We start from the raw sequence: 20,566 nt of genomic DNA, 5'->3' as shown, positions 1-20,566 counted from the left end.
GGCCGCGGGACCGGGACAGAGCGAGGGCCTCAGCCCAGCGACCACCAGCCCCACCGAGGGAGCCAGGGCCCGGCCACCAGGTGAGGAGGGAGGGAGCCCCCGCCCCCAGGGATCCTGGAAACCGCCAAGGCTCGGCCCTCCTCACTCTTCTGCCCTCCGGGACCGGCCTGGCCCTTCTGCCACCTCAGTCCATGGGCCCAGCCCCAGGGGACAGGCACACGCCAGGGGACGCTGGGCTTGGGGACGCCCCTCCCAGCAGGCAGGCCGAGGCAGCCCTGCGTGTCTGCTCGGAGCAGCCAAGGACCTCCCCCACCCTCGCCCACTGTCCACCCCCCACCCCCCGCCCCACTGCCCTTTGGTCCCAGCTGCGCAACCCGCTCTGCCCTGTGCATGCAGCACGTGTGACCAGCCTGGGCGAGTCACACATACCTGCGCCCCCAGGTCCGCACACAGCCACATGCCCGAGCGCACACAGCTCCAGCCTGAATATACACATCGCCGGGGACCCCTGTGGGCACGCACCTGTGGGTGCACACAGCTGAGCCCCACATCCCCTGCACTGACACATACGCTGCACACACACACATACACCGGGGCACACCCCCCACTTGCCCCCCACACCCACCCCCAGGCCCCCGCGTCACCCGCCTGCACGTCCCTCTCCCGGCCCCCGCCCGCCCGCAGCGCTGGCTGGTCTTCTCGGCGCCATGACCTTCTCCAAGCTCGTGGACAGTGTGAACAGCACCGGCCCCTTCCAGTTCCTCCTGGTGGTGCTGCTGGGCCTCCCGATCCTGGGCATGGCCAACCACAACCTGCTGCAGATCTTCACGGCCGCCACGCCCGCCCACCACTGCCGCCCGCCCCCCAACGCCTCCGCGGGGCCCTGGCTGCTCCCCGTGGGCCCCGGCGGGAAGCCCGAGCCGTGCCTCCGGTTCGTGTCCCCACCCAACGCCAGCCTGCCCAACGACACCCGGGGGGCCACCGAGCCGTGCCTGGACGGCTGGGCCTACAACAGCAGCACCGGGGACTCCATTGTGACGGAGGTGCGTACGCCCCGAGGCAGCCCTCTGCGCGGCTTAGGGCAGGACCCGGGTGCAGCTCTTACCACCCAGGAGCTGGTCTCCCCACTCTCGGTGGCAGTTTCTTCAGCCAGCAGCCCGCCCTGGGGATGCAAAACCCCCGTCCTTGTTCCCATGGGGCCCACGGCCGAGTGGGGTCACAGCAACTGCAGAGAGCACCCCCCCACCCCCCCACCCCATCCCCACCCCCCGCCACAGAAACGTGCTTCCAAGGACTGTGGGCTGCAACCTTAGACGAGGGCCTGCACCGGGGCTGGCTGCGGGGAGGAGGGGGCACTGGAGGCAGGAGGGAGGGAATGAAGGGAATTCTGTCTTGTTTGTGCAAAGGCCCCTCGGTGGGAGGTGAGGGGGGAGGGAGTGGGCAGCGTGGAGGGTGGAAACGTCCTGGAAAAGGTCTCCGTTACGCCCGAGGCACGCCTGCGTCCCCCCTGCATGCCGCCTTCACCGGCCAGTGGTCCTTGCGCCTGCCGCCCGGTGTCTGGGAGTTAGAGCTAAATCAGACCCTCATCGGCCGGAGGCCGGGCGGGGGGACTGGCATTGACGGAGAATCTGCAAACCGCCAGGCAGACACTGTCTCCCAGTTTCATCCACACTGACACTCACTGAGGGTGATCTGATCTCCGTTGCAGATCAAACAAACCAGACTCCGAGGCGGGAGGTGCAGGTGCAGTGGCCACAGCCTGTCGGCTTCGGGAACCGGAATGTAAAGCCAAGGCCCCTTAGAGGCACGGGGACAGTGTCCCAGCAGTTCAGAGCAGGGGGAGCCCAGAATGTCGGGGGGCTTCCTGGAGGAGGTGGCATCTGAGCAGCGAGCCGAGGCCACTGTTTCCTTCTCCTTCCAGGGCAGGGTCTTGCTTTTGCCTCATTAGAAGGACTGTGTTTCAGTCTTTCCCGGGGCCAGGCCTGAGGCGGGCGCGCTCTGCGTGTGGGCTCCTGGGGCCTCAGGGGACGCATCTCCGCGAGGGAAGGACTCTTAGTCTCTCCGGTTCTCCACCGCGGAAACTCGGGCTCAGCCTCGGCCCATGACTTCCCCAGGGTTCCACCGGGTTGGGACCTGGCGGAGGCGGGATCGGAATCCAGGACGCCCTACGTGCGGTCTGCGGCTGCTTTTCGTGTGTTCCGTGACTATTTAGTGCTGCATAAAGCCTTTGCTACGCGCCAGGCCTGGTCTCAGAGTTCTGTAGATATTAACACGCTCCACCCTCCTGCCAGGGCCAGCAGGTAGTTCGTATCGCAAGCCCATTTCTCAGATGGGGAAACTGAGGCACAGAGGGGTTAAGGAGCTTGTGCGAGGTCGCGCCCCCTGGCCCCAGAGCCTGTGCTCCTGACGTAGGTCGCTGGCTCCCGCATCCCCCAGATTGCATCTCCTCCCGGGCATGTGCCTGAAGTGCGCCCCGTGTCCCACAGAGGTTTACTGAGGGCCTCGTGGGTGCGTGAGGTTGGCACGGTCAGAGAACTGAGCCCTCCCCACCGCCAGGAGCCCACCTCCGCTGAGAAGCCGGGGAGCCCTCCAGGATTTCCGCCAGTGGACGGGGCGTGCAAGCTGGCCGGGCAGGGCTGGTCAGCGGCTTTGCTGCATCCCAGCAGCTGGAGCGGCGCCTGGCGCGGGGGAGGATGTGAAACGAAGGCCTGGGCGTGGATGGACAGGAGCTTTATAAACCCTGAGTGCTCTGGGGCCCAGAGGAGGGGCAGCCACCAGCCCGGAGGGGCCCCGGAGGCCTCTCTGAGTCGGCAGTGTGGGTGGCTGAGGCGGAGAGAGGAACATGGGTGGACGCACAGGCTCAGCCCTGGGAGCATAAGGAAGCCCCACGGTCAGGACAGCAGGGACCGAGGGAGGTGGGAGGAGCGGGCAGCGGGGCGTGGAGGCCGCTGCTCTTGGGTCTGCCTCTCCCGCCCTCAGGGACTCCTGCAGGCGGAGGTCTTATCGTCAGGGGGCTGGGCGCACATTAAGTGCTCAGCTAAACTGAATGGGGGCCGTGCCCCCTCAGAGCCCAGCGGGAGGGGTGCTGGGAAGTGGCTTCCCCCCACGACCCACCTAGGGCTCCAGAGAGCCTGGCGAGAGCGGAGGGAGGCTGCAGATGGGGCTCAGTTCACACCCCGCCGGCGGGTTCTTACAATCTGATCCCGGGAAACGCGGGGTCCACGGGCCTCGGGGTCCTGCTCCGGGCGCAGGGGAGCAGAGGCGGGGGCTGGTCCCAGCTGGACGGTGTGGAGTGTGAGCCAGGCCAAGCGGCAGAGTTCACATCCTGACTCGGCCTTTTTCTAGGGCTGTCACACCCCGGAACCTCAGCTTCCTGCCCCGTGACACGGAGCAGAGGGCTGGGGTGCGTGTGGACGGTCCCGCGAGGACAGCAGGAGCACAGGACCGGCACCCCCAGAGCGCTGAGCGATGGTCCCCTTTGCTGTCGCTGTTATCATTGTTACTGTTGTTGTTGCTGATAGAGATGGCCTAGAACTGTCCCCAGAAGGGGAGGGGACCCCCGTAAAGGAGAATTCAGCTGCCACAGTTCTTCCCAGCCTCACCCTGCGGCCCCATCTAGCCCCCTTTCCTGGAAACAGCGCAGGCCTGAGCGCAGGTCCCAGCTCCAACCCTCCCCTCTCCGCTGGGGCCTCGTCTGTAGGATGGGACAGTGAGGGCCAGGGGGCCAGGGGGCAGGGGGCCAGGGGGCTAGGGGCCAGGGGGCAGGGGGCCGGGGGAGGGCTGTGCTATGGGTCTGAGTGAGCACAGAGCCCTGGGTCCCTCCCCACCCCCACCCCGGGTCCCTGAGCTTCCCTGGCAGAGGTGACCGACCGTGCATTCCTTTCTCTGGGTTCAGCAGAGACGGGGTTGAGGTTGGAATTCTTCAGAAGGAGCTAAGATGTTAAGAGGAAACAAAACTTTCTTTTCAGTGGAGAGTGTGGGGAGCAGGGATTGTGAGTGGAGGCCAGGCCCCCTCAGAGCCCGAGCCCAGCGGGCGGGAGACACAGGGCCTTGCTGGCTGCAGGGCGGCTCACCCCCAGGTGCAGGGAGCCTGGCCAGGAGCAGAGGGTGCGGGTCTTTGTGCCCCATCGTGCGTCCGTTCACGCCCTTGCCAGCCCACTTCCCGTCTCAGCAGGGCTCCCTGTGGGCTCCGATTCCCTGGAGAGGAGCCATGGCCCACAGCCCCCACCCCCTGGACCTTGGCCCTGTGGGTGCTTAGCTGGGTCTGGGCGCCCTGAACCCAACCCCGTGGACCTTGCGTGAGCCAGCCCATCCCTCTAAATCCCCTGCGATTCCTCTCTGGGCTTTGAGCCTTCCTTCCTGTCTCCAGGGACACAAGAATCCTGTCCGCTCCCCCCCCCCCCCACATACACACACACCACACACACACACACACACACACACACACACACGTCCCTGGAGGCCCCAAGTCAGCTGCTGGAGAAGCAGAGCCTGCCCAGTGGACCACCGGGAAGCAGGTCTCCACCCTGGGGAGGCTGCCCCCCTCCCAGACCACCTGTCCCTCTGCTGTGCCCAGCTCTACCCAGCTGCACAGCCCCCTTGCTCACCTCAGTCCTGGCCCGGGTCTGAGTCCCACCCTCTCCCGCCTCGTCTCCCATCTGACTCCTGGGTAAGGGCCGAGGGGCCCACCTCGGCCATGTTTCTGGCCCAGCCTGACCCCGGGCAGAGCCACCTCTTAAAAAGCCCCATCATGTGGCAGGCGGGGTCTGGGGCTGTCCTCTGGGCCCTCCAAGGTCGGGGCTCCCTCAGTGAGCACCTACTGTGTGCGGGGCCCTGGGCTGGTGCTGTGCACCTCTTTCATGAGCCTGTGAATCAGGCACTGAGAGCATCGCTCCTCTTCTCCCCGGGGCTCAGGTCCAGAAGGTGAAGTCAAACTTTCGTAGGAGGAGGGATGGGGACCCCGACTCCCGAGGCCAGGCAGGCCCTTTCTCCCGCTCGCCCGTCCCTGTGAGCACAGGCCTCGCAGCGCCTGTGGCAACAATAAAACAGCTGCTGCACAGGGGGCGCCGACTGTTTGCCAGGTGCTGGGCGCTTTCGATTCTGTCTGTTGTTTCCAATCCTGAGAAGCGGGGACTGGTGTCACCCCCAGAGCACAGAGAGGTTAAGGAACTAGCCCCGGCACACACAGCCACTGAGCGGCAGAGCTGAGATCCATGCCCTTTGGACTCTCCCGGTACCTGGCGTATCCTCCCTGCCCTTGGGCCCCGCACAGGCCCCACAGGGAGCTGAGAGTCGGCGGGGGCTACAGTGGTTCTCCCCAAGGCCTGGCTGGTTCTAACCGGCCACATGTCTCTCAGACACTCAGCCTTCCCTCCTGCAGCCCAGGGCTCAGAGCTGAGCACAGCGAGGCCTCAGGGAGCCGGGGTCAAGAGCGTTAGTTGGGGTCCCGCAGACATGAGTCTCTGCCTCAAAATGACCTGAACTGTTTAGCAAGTTATTTGCTCTCTGAGCCTCAGTCTCTCTGCCTGTGAAATGGAGATCATAATGGCACGTTCCTACCTCTTCTGGTTGTTACAGCACCATTGGCACAGCTGCTCCCAAGCATCGCAAACCCTCTGCTTCCCTGCTACCGCCGCTGCCCGGGGCATCAGCTCGCCCGGGGAGATGTGGATAGCGTCCCCTCCTCCCCTCCCAGAACCAGCTTCCCAGGGCCTCAGTAAACACTCCCGGAAAGGAAAGCCTGGGCCAAGAGCACGGGGCTAGGATCTGGGGAGCTAGAGTTCTATGTGGAGCTGCCAAACTTGAAGGGGGAGGTCAGCCCAGGCCATGCCAAGGGCTAGATGGAGCCCGGGAAGCTCCGTCCTTCCAGCGAGTTATTTCCCCCTCTGGGCCTCATCCGTAAAATGGGAGTATTTTTAACCCCAGCCCTGCTCATTCATTCGTTAGTCATTGAACAAACATTACCATTGACGGACCAACTACGCTGTTAGCTGTTAGGGAAACAGAGTCAGGAGACATCTCTGCCCGCAGTTAGGGGAGAGAGAGAGAGAGAGAGAGAGAGAGAGGGAGGGAGTCAACGAGCAGCTAGAACAGAACGCCTCTCCTGGCGTAAGGGAGGGTGCTGGCTGTGGGAGAAACGAGGAGTGACCGTGAGCATCTGGCTGTGCTTCTCAGCCGCTTGTCCATTTCACACATATTTGCTGGCCACCTGCCCGTGCCAGGCGCCCAGGAAAGATGTTCCTGGCACTCAGAAGGGATGGCCTTGGCATGAGTTTAGGAGGACTGGCAGCAGTGCTAGAGGAAGGGAATGGTGATAACAGCAAAGGGGAGATGGTAGTGGGTGCTTTCACAGTCAACCCGATTAGAACCACAGCCCATGAACCCAGTCAAAGGGAACATAAACCACACCATCAACACCTGGAGATAACTGAGCCTTCAGCTCTAGGGTGCTTTTAAAATACATATATTTATATATATTATACACTAGAGGCCCGGTGCATGAAATTCATGCAAGAGCAGGCCTTCCTCCCCCCAGCTGCCAGCATCAGCTTCCCTCTGGCACCCGGGACCCCGGCTTCCCTCACAGCAGGAGGCCCCGCCGCAGCCCGCCAATCAGTGGCCTGGGCCCCCTCTGCAGGGTGATCATGAGGTGATGGGAGGGCCCCTGACCAATTGCATCGCACCCGCTTTGGCTGGCCTGGCGCCAGTGGGTGTCATAGCATGGTCCCAGGTGGTTGTCCAGATGGTCGTCCGGAAGGCAGTCCGGTTGGTCATTCCGCTGTCGGCCGTCCAGTCTAATCAGCACATTATGCTTTTATTATTATAGATTGATTTTTAGAGAGAGAGGAAGGGAGAGGGAGAGAGGAGCATCGATGTGAGAGCGAAACATTGACCGGCTGCCTCCTGCACGCCCCCTACCCGGGATCAAGCCCACAACCTCGAGCATGTGCCCTTCCGGGAATCAAATCGAACCCGTGACCATTCGGTGCAGGACAACGCCCAACCAATTGAGCCGCACCAGCCAGGGCCAGCTTTAGGTTTTGTTACCGGGGCCTTCTGAAGAGTTTAACACAGCTAACCACACAGAAAGCATGCCCAAACTCGCTCTAAATACCTATCCTTCCCTACCCCCAAGCTTCAAGGACGCCTGCAAACGTCTCTCCGGGTCTCGCCGTATCGATTCCTTCACGGCCACGCTCTTCTATTCCCAGCCCCTCCCCGTCACCACCCACCAGGCCAGCAGGTGCGTCAGACACTCAGAAGTCACTCAGTATATGCGTTTCCCGGGGCTCCTGTGACAAAGCACCACAAACCGGGGGGCATATAGCAGCGGGAATATAATATATTGTCTCACAGTCCAGAGGCCGGAAGCCGGAGGGCACGGTGTGGGCATGCTCAGCCCCAGGCGCTAGGGACGAACCCTTCCTTGTCTCTCCCAGTTTCTGTGGCTGTTTGTGACCCTTGGCGTCCTTGGCTTACGGGCCCGTCACCCCAGCCTCTGCCCCCACTGCCACCTGGTGTTGTGCCTGTGTGTCTGTCTCTCCTCTTCTTACAAGAACACCAGTCAGATTAGATCAAGGCTCCATCCCAACCCCGGTATGACCTCATCTTAACTAATTGCGTCGGCAACAACCCTATTTTCAGATACGTCGCATTCTGAGGTGCTGGGAGTTAGGCCTTCGACCTGTCTTTTGGGGGGACACAATCAGACCCGTCCCACTTGCACATCCAGACCTGAGCCCCACGGGGTGGTGCTGATCAGCAGGGCGGCCATGGCCCCGTGGTTCTCGTCGGCTCTGAGGGGCTGCGTTGGCCGTGAAATCTTCTCTAAAGGCAACTCAGGGTGCCAGGAAGGCCAAGACCCTTTAATGTTTAACCACGGAGTCCTCCTCCTCCTGAGCTTCCAGGCCTCATTCACGATTCCCAGTAGTCCATTTCCCGGAGACATTTTCCAGTCTGGTTGCGAAGCGATTCCGGTCCGTCTTGCTAACCTGTGCGGGTGGGTTTGATATTCGCAGCCCGGACACTCCCCGTCCTGGCATACACTCACTCATTCAGGTGGCGCGAGGCAGCCCTCCAGCTGGCATTCAGAGTGTGGGCCCTCTGACCTCTCGTGGAGACAGCAGCCCGCCTCTAAATCGCTAAGGCTGTCCACCCCCCTGTTCTCTCTGGGGGATGGTCATTCCATTCCACGAGTATTTACTGAGTGACTGCTGGGCGCTGGGCGCTGGGCGCTGTTCTGGCAATAGGAGTAACACAGGGAGCCAAACAGACTGAACGCCTCGCCGCATCAAGGTCACATTCTTGGGAGAGAAACAAACAAACAAAAAATGGAAAAACATGCAATATGTCTGATGGTATAAGTGCTATAGGGAAAATAAAGTGGGGTGGAGGGGTGTCCACTGCGGGGGGTGAGTTACCGTCTTAAACATGGCGGTGCAGGATGTGCGCAGTGAGCAGGCAGCATTTGAGCAGAGATTTAAAGGAGGTGAAGGAGCAGGCCAGTGGCTCCCTGAGGGAAGAACATTCCAGGCCCAGAGAATACCATGCGCCAAGGCTCTGGGTGCCCGGTTAAGGGACAGCGAGGAACCAGTGCACCCGGAGCAGAGAACTGGGAGATGGTAGAAGTGAGAGCAGAGAGGCGATGAGGGTGGGGATGGGAAGGGACTCCGCAGGGCCCAGCAGGACTGTGGCATGTTTGAATGTGACTCAAAGTCCAACCAGGACTTTCCAATTTCATGGAAGAGACTGGCTTGCAACAGGTACTCTAAACCTCCATCACCACCAGTGCCACGGCCGAAACCAAGACCCCGCAGTTCTGGTCTCTGACCGTGGAGCAGGCGACAGCCTTCAACTAACCCAGGCGTGTCTGACACTGACCCTCTCGCAATCCAAACACACTGATCTCTTAAAGCACTAAATAGCATGGAGGTTGGGTGTGGGGGGCGGGGGAAGATCAAATTTCCATCATGTGTGGTATATCAGGAGCGGCTAGGTTGCTATTCTATAGAATAAAGAGCTAATATGCAAATGGATGTCACGCCATCATGCAGACTGACAGGAGGAAGATTTTCATATACATTTTACTAATTTTCTTTCCTCTCTAACACTTCTATTATAGAGAAAGGGCAAATAGCAATATTAAAGTATTTCCTCTAATTAATTCCCTTTTAATGTGCACGAATTTTGTGCACCAGGCCACTAGTAACTAAATAATCACTCAACAGCTTAAAATATATAGAAGTGTTTCTCTTTCTCAAGCAATAGTTCTCGGATGAGCATTTCAGGCTAATGGGCGACTCTGCTCCATGAGGTCATTCCAGGACCCAGCGTGACAGCAGCTCTACCATCTTCAACACACGGCTTCCCGAGTCGCTCTGTCATCACCATCACCACCAACAGGAAGGGAGAAAACCCGCTTTGCACAGCATGCCACAAAGTACCGTAGTCTCTCTAGATGCTCCTGTGTGCTTTTCCCACACCCTCTGGCTCCCTCCTGTACCCTGGTCTCTCCCCACCCCATGCGCACAGCATGCAGGCTCCCTCTCCCACAGGAGCGGAGCGCCCAGTGGGTTTGCTGGCCCAGTGGGCCACTCTGAGGCTGGGGAGGACCTGCAGGCTTGTCCCCGTGGCCCCCTCTTTCCTGACTTCCAGCAGAGGAAGGGGTGGTGCTTCCCCAGCTCTGTTTCACTTCCGGAACATTCTTGCAAGGCATTTCTAGTGAATCAGACTCTCCACTTCATTACACAACTAATGGACAAAGGGTGCATGTTGGGGATTAGCGGGAGATTAGGCCAGGCAGGTCGGCAGGATCCAGGGCATGAGGCTTTATAAATCTGTGTTCACAGAGCTTTCTCTTCACCCAAAGGGACAAGAGGAAGCCCGTGAGTGCTTGAGGCGAGACAGGAACCTGCTGTGAGAGGCATTTTATTTTTTTAATAATGTTTTTTCTTTATTGATTAAGGTATTACATATGGGTCCTTATTGCCCCATTGCCCCCCACCCCCACCCCCACTCATGCCCTCACCCCCTGGTGTCTGTGTCCATTGGTTAGGCCTATATGCATGCATACAAGTCCTTTGGTTGATCTCTCCCCCTTACCCCCACCCTCCCCTACCTTCCTTTTGAGGTTTGACGGTCTGATCAATGCTTCTCTGTCTCTGGATCTGTTTTTGTTCATCAGTTTATGTTGTTCATTATATTCCACAAGTGAGTGAGATCATGTGATATTTATCTTCCTCTGACTGGCTTATTTTGCTTAGCATAATGCTCTCCAGTTCCATCCATGCTGTTGCAAATGGTAGGAGTTCCTTCTTTTTTATAGCAGCATAGTATTCCATTGTGTAGATGTACCCCAGTTTTCTAATCTACTCATCTGCTGATGGGCACTTAGGCTGTTTCCAAATCTTAGCCATTGTAAACTGTGCTGCTATGAACATAGGGATGCATATATCCTTTCTGATTGGTGTTTCTGTTTTCTTGGGATATATTCCTAGAAGTGGGATCACAGGGTCAAATGGGAGTTCCAATTTTAGTTTTTTGAGGAAACGCCATACTGTTCTCCACAGTGGCTGCACCAGTCTGCATTCCCACCAGCAGTGCACGAGGGTTCCTTTTTCTCCGCATCCTCTCCAGCACTTGTCGTTTGTCGATTTGTTGATGATAGCCATTCTGACAGGTGTGAGATGGTACCGCATTGTCGTTTTGATTTGCATCTCTCAGATGATTAGTGACTTTGAACATGTTTTCATATGTCTCTTGGCCTTCCTTATGTCTTCTTTTGAAAAGTCTCTATTTAGGTCCATTGCCCATTTTTTTATTGGGTTGTTGATCTTCCTTTTGTTAAATTGTATGAGTTTCCTGTAAATGGAGATTAAACCTTTACTGGAGATAACATTGGCAAATATGTTCTCCCATGCAGTGGGCTTTCTTGTTGTTTTGTTGATGGTTTCTTTTGCTGGTGAGAGGCGTTGTAGCGGGATCACTGGGGAAAGGTTGGCTGGGAGGGGCTGAGATCCGAGGCTGGGAGACGGGCCAGGAGGAGGGGACGTTGCCGTGTTCCGCTCTGGGCCTCAGTTTCCTCATCTGCAAATTGGGGTGACAGTGCACCATCAGAAGGTCGCCGTGCAGACTGAAGGAGTGAGGGCCTGGAAAGCACCTGGAGCGCAGCAAACCCTCCGTGCATATCGGCTCTTGCTCTATCCAGCGGTTCTCAACCTGTGGGTCGCGACCCCTTCAGGGGTGGAACGACCCTTTCTCAGGGGTCGCCTAAGACCATCCTGCATATCAGATATTTACATGACGATTCATAACAGTAGCAACATTACAGTTATGAAGTAGCAACGAAAATAATTTTATGGTTGGGTCACAACATGAGGAACTGTATTTAAAGAGCCAGAAGGTTGAGAACCACTGATCCAGAAGGTTGAGAACCACTGCTCTAATCCAAGGGCAAGACAGCGAGACCTGCACTCCGACAGCCGTCATGGACATAGAAGAATCCAGATTCAAGAAACACCAAACAGTTAGAAGCCGGAGGATTGAGTGTTTGTGGAGAGGGTGAGGGAGGAAATAAAGGGGTCGCCAGCGCTGAGACGGAGGCCTCCAGGCAGGGGTGACAAGCGGACGGACAGACGCTGAGATGCCCGCGAGATAGACAGCCATCAGCGAGTGTGGGGGGGGACGGGGGGCGGGCGTCAAGGCAGCAGCTGGTCTCGAGGCCAGAAGAAAAGTGGGGCTGAAGCGGTGGCTTCGGAGTCTTCGCCATGAAATTGTCACTGAAGCCACAGGAGCCGGTGGCACTTCCTGGGCAAAGTGGGTAAAAGGAGAGGGCGGGGGAAACGTAGGGATGGAGGGAGAGGAGCCCACCGGGCAGTGCGGTGGAGAGAGGGGTCGGCGGGGCCAAGGGCTACACAGACAAGTCGGGTGGTTCCCTGGATTTGGCGGGAAAGACGGCGGGTGGCTGGGGGGAGCACAGCTTCGCAGAGGGGGTGCCACGGCTGGGAGAGGCAGCGCGCAGGTCACAGCAGCAGAGGCAGGAGGGGTAAGAAGCGGGAGGTGGGGACCAGAGAGCAAGTCCCTGGCCAAGGGAAGGGGGATGGGGGGAGCCTCGGGGGGGAAGAGGTTGTGAGACGGAGAGATTTGGCCAAATGCTGATGAGGAGGGCTCAGGGCAGTGAGAGTGAGGATGTGGATGGAGCGAGGCACATCCACGGAGGGATGTCCCCACGGAGGAGAGAGGGTGAGCGCACACAAAGGGGCTGGCCTTGGGGAGCCACGGGGGGCAGGCAAGCTCGGAGGGGCTGGGGCCAGATGGGGGTGTGACAGCCGAGCAGCCTTTGTAAGTCATATGAGGGGCCACACATGCTAGAGGGTTGTTGTCCTTAGAAAACCCCAGGCCCCGGGCCAAAGAGCCACAGGCAGACCTGGGAGCCTGGAGGGGGACAGGGTGCCTGGGAGGCAGGGACCTGGCTCAGGTGGGGGGGGGGGGGGGGCGCCAGGGAGCGAGCGCCCGGCCGAGCGGGGCTGAGCAGGCTGCTCCTCTCCCTTGTGCAGTGGGACTTGGTGTGCAACTCGAACAAACTGAAGGAGATGGCCCAGTCCGTGTTCATGGCAGGCACGCTGGTCGGCGGCATCGTGCTGGGAGGCCTGTCTGACAGGTGAGACCCGGGGGCCTCCCAAAGGGCAGCACAACCCCTGGTGACGACCCTGCCCCCCTGCTCCAGCCACGGACCCCCAAAGAGGCAAAGAGCTGGGGGAGGCGGGGGGTGGTCCTGGCTGTGCAGCCTGGGGCGAGTCCCAGTCCTTCTCCGGGCCACCGTCTTCTCTCTGACCCAAAGCCCTAGTGACCTGAGTCTTCCGGCCTCCACAGACCCAGCGGGGAGGCCGCCAGGGCTGCGGACCCAGGGCAGCGGCCGCGTGGCGGTGGAGGTGGGGGACGGGCTGCTTGGAGATGGGCTGACCCTTTGGCCCTGCTCAGGCAGCTAAGCTGGAGGTGGAGGAGATCGCTCATTAACTAAACCCTCTCCTTGCAAACGTGGTCATAAAGAAGCAATTACAAGCCAGGCCCTGTCTGGGGAGGGATTTACATGCCCGGCCTGGCACCCTGGGGGTGGGAGACCAGCCTTGGCTCCAGGCTGGCCCGGCCACCCGCCTTGGCTGCCTCATGCGGCCCCCTCTCCTCTGAGCTGCAGGTTTGGCCGGAAGCCCATCCTGTCGGGCAGCTACCTGCTGCTGGCGGCCAGCGGCTCGGGCGCAGCCTTCAGCCCCTCCCTTGCCATCTACATGGTCTTGCGCTTCCTGTGTGGCTTCAGCATGGCCGGGGTCACCCTGAGCACCGTGATCCTGAGTGAGTCACAGGGAAGGGGGCCGGGGGCGGGGGGGGGTGGGGGGGGAGCACCTGCCTGGCGCTGAGCCAGGGGTTATAGGTCTGGGTCTGGCTCGACCACGGGCCCCCTATGGCCTTGGCAGAGGCCCTTGGGGCCCCCTCTGAACAGGACGACACTATACAGCGGCTGCCAATACTGAGCCCTTTCCCTGGGCCTGGCTCTCCGCCAGGCACCTGATCTCATTCCGTCTACACACACACATACGTAGGTGATACCATTCTCCCCATTATACAGATGAGGACATTGAGGCAAAACCAGGGAAGTCACTTGCTCCTGGAGAGGCAGTCAAGAGCATGGGCTTGGGAGTCAGACAGACCTCAGCTGGAGCCCCACCTTCTTGAGCCTCAGTTGCAGCATCTGTAAAATGGGGTCAAGGAACCCTTAGGGTCAGAGACGGGGGCAGGGAGGTGCCCAGGGCCCAGAAGGACCCTAACCCGGTCCTTGGGCTCCTCCTGCAGATGTCGAATGGATGTCCACGCAGCTGCGGGCCGTCATGACGGTCGGGATCGGCTACTTCTACACCGCTGGCCAGTTCATTCTGCCCGGCCTGGCCTACGCCATCCCCCAGTGGCGCTGGCTGCAGCTGACCGTGTCCGTTCCCTTCTTCGCCTTCTTCCTGCTGTCCTGGTATGTGGTCCTCTCCCCTTCACGCCCTCCTGAGGCCCACCTGAGCCGAAGGGGGGAAGCCCTGCCCGTCCAGGCTGGCCAGCTCCGTCTGTCCCTGTCCCAGAGGGGAAGGGCACTGCGGGAGGAGGATGTCCCTGCACACGGGCACAGCGCAGGAGGGAGCAGGGGTCTGTGTCTGCAGCAGAGGCCACAGAAAGACAGTGGGGTGGGGACAGAAAGACAGGCCCCAGTGGGTGGGACAAGAGACAGAAGGGAAGTCACTGTATGTGCGAGACCCTGTTCTGGGCTTCGACCTGTATTGTCTCCGTGTGGAGGGGGTATTATTGTTCCCATTTCACAGATGAGGAAACTGAGGCTCCAAGAAGTGAAGCAACCCCCCCCCCCCCCCCCCGCAAGGTTACACAAAAAGATATGGAGCTGGGATGGGACCCCCATTTGGAAATGAGAAATAGAAGCTTCTAGAGGGGGGTGGGCAATCTTGGGGTGAGAGGGGTGGTGAGAGGGTTCAGGGTGGAGCCTGGGATGGGAGCAGAGAAGGAGCCAAGAGCTGAAATAACGGCGGGGTCACCGGGGTGCGGGCGAGAGCCTGCGCCCTTTGTTGTGACACTTGGGACGAGCCTCACCCCCTCTGAGCCTGAAGGTTCTTCTAAGCAAAATGAAGACGCTGCCTGTCACACAGTTACACGTGCTGGCCCACAGGAAGGTCACTACCGGGGAGACGTCGCTGACATGATGCTCAGGAAGAGGGGGTGAAGGGGGGAAGCCCCTGACAATGTTGGGGAGAGCAGGCTGAGAAAACTGTCAGGGCAGACACAAACCCACAGGTGGGAGGGGGTAGCAACAGACCCTGGGAGCCACCTCTCTCAGCTGAGGCCAGTGGACCAAGGGCCACTCCCCCAGGGCCTCGCAGGGCCAGGCCTGGTGCCTGCAGGGCTACCGCCGAGTGACTTCAACTCAGACCAGACTTTCCCAAGCATCACTCCTTTCTCCCCACACCCAGTGGCCCTCGGGACTGGTCAGGGCGAGCCAACCCCAAAGCACAGCCCGGAGGTGAGGGCGCCCCCTTGCCCATCCCAGGACCCTGCTGTGCTCGCATCCCCACCTCCCCACACACACCCCAGCAGAGCGGGTCCATTGCGGGGAGAATCCAGGGTCCTCCAGCCCATTCCCTAGATCACACCCCAACCTTCACTCCCTTTCCAAGCTGCCCTCACCCAGGACCGGGAATGCAGCCCGAGGAAGGCGGGGAGATGGACATGCAGACCCGCCAGCTGAGCGGCTGCAAGCACGCCATCCCCTCCCCAGGCCCCCTGCCCGGCCAGCGCCCCAGGCTCCCAGCTGAGGAGGACACCCCAGGGGAGCCAGCAGCCGGTGGGGGCAGAGGAAGGTCCCCTGGACGGGGCAGGGAGAGCCGGCGGGGGGCGGGGGGGGGGGGGGCTGCAGGCAGCCCCGGTGAAGAGCTTGGCCAGGTGTTCATTCCATGGAACGTGCGGGAAGGCAGCTTGGGTTCCTGGCCTCCTACCCCTCTGCCCCAGCTGCCCAGCCTCTCAGGGGCTTCGGGCTGAGCCCCGGGGTCTTGTTCCGGCCGCAGGTGGGTCCCAGAGTCCATCCGCTGGATGGTGCTTTCTGGAAAGTCTCCAAAGGCCCTGAGGATCCTCCAGTGGGTGGCGGCCTTCAACGGCAGGAAGGAGGCAGGAGAGAAACTCAGCCTGGAGGTAGGGGCGGGGGGGGGGGGGGGGGGGTGACCTATAGTCCGAGCAGGACACTGGGCTCTGCTCTGGGCCTGTGCCCTCCTCCTGCCTCTGTCCCCTGCTCACAAGCTCCTCTCCAGGCACCCGGCCTGCACCTTCCCCTCTCCCTCCTGCCAGCGGCTCACCATGCACACACACACACACACACACACACACCTGCACCTTCCCCTCTCCCTCCTGCCAGCGGCTCACCATGCACCCCCACCCCCACCCCCGCTGCCCCAGGAGCTCAAGCTCGACCTGCAAAAGGAGATCTCCTTGGCCAAGGCCCACTACAGCGTGGCCGACCTGTTCCGGACTCCGGTGCTGCGCCGCGTGACCTTCTGCCTCGCCCTGGCCTGGTAACCCGCCTCCCCGCCCACCCCGGCCCCTCTGCCACCGCAGGGTGAGCAGCAAGGCCTCCGGGTGGGCAAAGCCGAGGGCACCTGTGTGAGGAGCCCCTCCCCTGGGCCGCCATGGCCCAGCCTCCATCCCAGAAACTGCTGTGCCCCTGCCCCACGCCCCAGTCTGGCCCAGGTCTGGCCATCAGCGTCCACTTTCTTCTGGGGTCACCCCCGCCCTCAGGGCAAATGCTCCAAACCCTTCGGCGGCTCTCGCATCCCTACCCACAGTTTCCCTCCCCCCCCCATGCTGTGCCACCCGGTCATACCCTCCCCCAACACACACACACACACACACACACACACACACACACACACACTGGTCTGGTCTGTCTTCTGAGACCCACAGAGCAAGGCTGGCCCTCGGGGCTTCGGACGTGAGGACAGACACTGGGTTTCTCCCGAGTCTCCTGCCGGGCACTCCACGGCCCTTCCAAGCCCTCCCTGTGCCCTGGTTCTCGGGCCTCCTCCATCCCCGCCATCGCCAAATGGGGCTCCACGGGTCCAGGAGCCCCTCAGAAGCCACCCCCACTTCTGGGAAGGGAAGGGGCGGCACCTGACCGTGCGCACAGCTCGGCTCTCGCCTCCGCTGCTCCGGAGGTTAAGCTGTTTCCATCCGCGGCCTCCCGTGGTCCCCGCGAGTCCTCCGGCCCTGATCTTCCCTGGAGCCAGTCATGTGGCATCTGTGCCACCCCAGCCTAGACCGTGCCCGTGTTAGGCATAACCAGGCGATCCCAGCACCTGCCCACTGACCGCAGACACAGCCTCAGAGACCTCACAACGGCATTGGAACAGGCCTCCCGCGTGGCCGCCCCTACCCATCGGCTGCGGAGGGGACCACAATGAAACCATTCGTCGTCCTGGTGACGCAGGGGCCAGCGTGGGGCGAGGCCCAGCCCGTGGGCCATCGGTGCTGACCGGTGCCTCCCGCCCTCAGGTTTTCCACCGGGTTCGCCTACTACAGTTTGGCGATGGGCGTGGAAGATTTTGGAGTCAACCTCTACCTCCTCCAGGTCATCTTTGGGGGCGTGGACATCCCAGCCAAGTTCGTCACCATCCTCTCCATGAGCTACCTGGGCCGGCACACCACGGAGGTCATCGCTCTGCTCCTGGCAGGGGCGTCCATCCTGGCCCTCACCTTCGTGCCCTCGGGTGAGAAGCTGGCGGCTCCCGGAGCCCCTGGAAGAGGCTGGCCCATCAGGCCCGTGTGTCCGAGGGCGGGCGCCGCAGGCTGCCTCGGGCTGGGGGGGAGAGGGGGCAGGGGCTCCAGTTCTGCTGCTTCTGGCTCCAAGTCACTGTGTTACCTTGAGTAGGTCCCTGTGCTCGCTGGGGCTCAGGTCTCTCACCTACTAGTAGAAAATAGCTCAGTTGGGCTAGGCCAGTGGTCGGCAAACGGCGGCTCGCGAGCCACATGCAGCTCTTGGGCCCCTGGAGTGTGGCTCTTCCACAAAATACCACGTGCGGGCGCGCACGTACAGTGCGATTGAAACTTCGTGGCCCATGCGCAGAAGTCGGTTTTCAGAAAGGAGACAGACGAAGCAAGTATACAAGACGAGTGTGGATGGGAGAGTTGGAAGGGGTCAACCTCAGCGAACGTACCTCAATCAGATTGAGGACGTTTTTAGCAAAGGCCAGCTTAGGAGTACCCTAATGAAGTTAATAACAATGTACCTACCTATATAGTTTAAGTTTAAAAAATTTGGCTCTCAAAAGAAATTTCAGTCGTTGTACTGTTGATATTTGGCTCTGTTGACTAATGAGTTTGCCGACCACTGGGCTAGGAGATGTCCGAGTCCTTCCCAGATCTGCCTCCGGACAGCGTGCAGGATTATTTGAGGGTTGGGCATCGCTGGAGAAAACACGCTGGGACGGAGACAGAGGCCAGGGCTCATGGAAGACCCCACAACCCAACCCCCCACCATGACCTTGGAAAAGTTGCTTTCATTTTGTATGGGTGTTTGTGTCGATGCACCCATATCCTTCCAACAGAACTTGAGATATTTTAGGACAAGAACATGTACAACAAAATGTAAATGAGAATAGGGCATCGGAGCCTGGGAAAGACAGGAATACAGCAGGACACACACCCGCCAAGTCCTGGGAACGGCAGAGTGGCTGTTACTCAGCTTTCCGTTTGGAACTGAGCTTCCTGGCAGCCAAGGCAAAAAGGGAAGGCGAGTTCTGCGGAGGAAGGAGAGCACGCAGGAGCTCCTGAGCCCAAGGCCGCCCGTGTTCTCCCCTCCGCAGACCTGCAGACCCTGAGGACAGGGCTGGCTGTGTTCGGGAAGGGGTGCCTGTCCAGCTCCTTCAGCTGCCTCTTCCTCTACACGAGTGAGCTGTACCCCACCGTCATCCGGTAGGTGCTGGGCCGGAGACGCGGTGCAGCCACAGGATGGGGGGCCGGTGGGATGGTGGCTCCTCCCGTCCCCTGCCCGGGGCCCCGGAGCTGTCCTTTCGCTGTCCTCTCAGAACCGCACGCACAGGCTGCCCATCCCTGCTCTGCACTCCCCCAGGCAAACAGGCATGGGCGTGAGCAACATGCTGACCCGCGTGGGGAGCATGACGGCCCCGCTGGTGAGAATCACGGGGGAGCTGCACCCCTTCGTCCCCAATCTCATTTTTGGGGCCACCGCCCTCCTGGGAGGCGGTGCTTCCCTCTTCCTGCCGGAGACCCTCCATCAGCCCCTGCCCGAGACCATCGAGGACGTGGAGAAACGGTCAGTCCCTGCCCTGGCCTCGCGGGGTTCCTCCCGGGGTTCCTCCCGGGGAAGCCGCCCGGCCCAGGGCTTCCCCTGAGCTCTCTCCCCTAGGTCTCCACCGGCAAAGGAGCCCAGGCCGGAGCCGGAAGCCGAAAAAGACCCCCACAGGATCCCCCTGCAGCCTTGCGGACCGGACCTGGGCCCCAGCTGAGGGCAACAGAACCCCTTTTCCCTGCCTCCAGAGACTCGTCCCAGCCAGGTCCCTGCCTGCCTCGGGGCTCCACAGGCATCTTGGGGGCCTGGGCGGGTCCCTGCTCTTAGAACAAGTCCCCTGAGAGCTTGGGGACAGTACCTCCACCACCTCATCTCCCAGCCCGGCCCCGACCCGGGCAAAGATGCGACCCCCAGCCTTCCCACCCGCCTTGCCTCGCCCTCCCTGCAGCCCAGGCCCGGCCATTCTTCTGCCTAGCCCCTCCCCACTGCCACTCTCCCTGCTGTGCCAGCTCCCTTCCCCTGAAGGCCCTGGGCCCCCTGGCTCCATCCCAACAAAGGTGGCCTCCCTCCCCTTCTCGCCCTCCACCCCTCCTTGAAGGGGAAGTTCCAATAAACGCCAATGAAAAACTGCTGCTCAGGAAGGGGAAGGAGCCGGGGCGGCCAGTATGGATGTGTGAGCTGCACGGGCACACGGGTACACGTGAGCTGGGCTGATGTGCACACATGTGGACACGTGTCAGTACGCCGAGGCATGCACACTCCAAGCCTTACATATCAGTCTGCTCGAGCTACTGTAACAACTCGCCACAGACGGGGTCCCTTGAACCACCGGCATTTCTCTCGCGAGGTTCTGGAGGCTGGGAAGTCCAGGATCAAGGTGCCGGCAGACATGGTTCCTTCCCGGTCAGGCTCTCTTCCTGGCTTGCAGCCAGCCACCTTCTGACTGCATCCTCACGTGGAGGAGGGGCGAGGAGGCATGCTTTCTGGGGTCTCTTCTATAAGGACACTAACCTCATCCATCATGAGCCCCCCGCCCCAGGGCCTCATCTAACCCTAATGATCTCCCAGGGGCCCCGTCTCCAATCACCATTGCATTGGAAGCGAGGGCCTCGCCCTATGAGTCTGGGCAGGGACATTACGCAGCTCAGAGCCAGTCCTGTGCGTGGGGTAGCACGTGTGCATCCACACGCCCCACAGCGCGTGTGAGCAGATGGCAGGACGGACCAGAGGGCTGCAGGCAGATCGTCCTGCCCTGCTCACCCCACGGCTCTGGTCCAGGCCCCAGCCCCACGCCCACCAGGCAGCTGTGACATCTTCAGCCAGAGCTGCCCCTTCCAGGTCTGCTGCCGTGTCCCCCCCCCCCCTCCTGTCCCTTACCAGCCCCGTCCCTGCGTCCAGTCTTCCCCCTAGGTTCCCGCCCACCCCCTCCCGCCTGGCTCCTCCCATCACCAGCTAAGCTCCAGCCTCTCCTATCTTAACAAAAACCAAACGAGCAAACGCATCCTCCTCGATGCCGCATCTCCTTCCAGAGACCACACTGCCTCCTCCCCTGTGCGCGGCCAGACTCTCCGGAGGAGCTGTCTGCCTCCTCTCTCTGACCTCAGGCCTGTGGGTACTGCGCTCTGCTCCCACCCCTTCCCCGAAACCCCAAGGGCACTCAGCACCCCTGTGCCGAGTCCAAAGCTCACTTCTCGTCCCTCCTTCTCACCTGGACTCTCGGCAGATTTG

General features: G+C 60.8%; 1 protein-coding gene across 1 annotated transcript; it reads left to right on the top strand.

The window, feature by feature from the left end:
• SLC22A8 (solute carrier family 22 member 8) lies at window positions 1-19,491 on the top strand. Its single transcript, XM_070426406.1, has 11 exons — window positions 1-80; window positions 685-1,043; window positions 12,555-12,658; window positions 13,193-13,347; window positions 13,846-14,014; window positions 15,606-15,729; window positions 15,991-16,106; window positions 17,083-17,297; window positions 18,393-18,501; window positions 18,659-18,862; window positions 18,956-19,491. The coding sequence occupies exons 2-11, from the start codon at window positions 708-710 to the stop codon at window positions 19,053-19,055; spliced, it is 1,632 nt and encodes a 543-aa protein (XP_070282507.1). The 5' UTR covers window positions 1-80; window positions 685-707; the 3' UTR covers window positions 19,056-19,491.
• Window positions 19,492-20,566: the final 1,075 nt, after the last annotated feature.

The sequence above is a fragment of the Myotis yumanensis genome, unplaced genomic scaffold (assembly GCF_028538775.1).
Source record: "Myotis yumanensis isolate MYYU_CA2020_CCGP unplaced genomic scaffold, mMyoYum1.0.hap1 SCAF_10, whole genome shotgun sequence".
In the NCBI taxonomy this organism is placed as follows: Eukaryota; Metazoa; Chordata; class Mammalia; order Chiroptera; family Vespertilionidae; genus Myotis; species Myotis yumanensis.
Note: the sequence above shows the minus strand (reverse complement) of the source record. Positions and strands in the feature narration are given on the sequence as shown.

What these genes read in the sequence shown, in the direction of transcription:
- SLC22A8 (XM_070426406.1), top strand. Translation starts at nt 708, where the DNA reads ATGACCTTCTCCAAGCTCGTGGACAGTGTGAACAGCACCGGCCCCTTC. An exon ending in GAGAGAAACTCAGCCTGGAG is followed by an intron (nt 15,730 to 15,990) that starts GTAGGGGCGGGG and finishes CCGCTGCCCCAG; the next exon opens with GAGCTCAAGCTCGACCTGCA. An exon ending in ATCGAGGACGTGGAGAAACG is followed by an intron (nt 18,863 to 18,955) that starts GTCAGTCCCTGC and finishes TCTCTCCCCTAG; the next exon opens with GTCTCCACCGGCAAAGGAGC.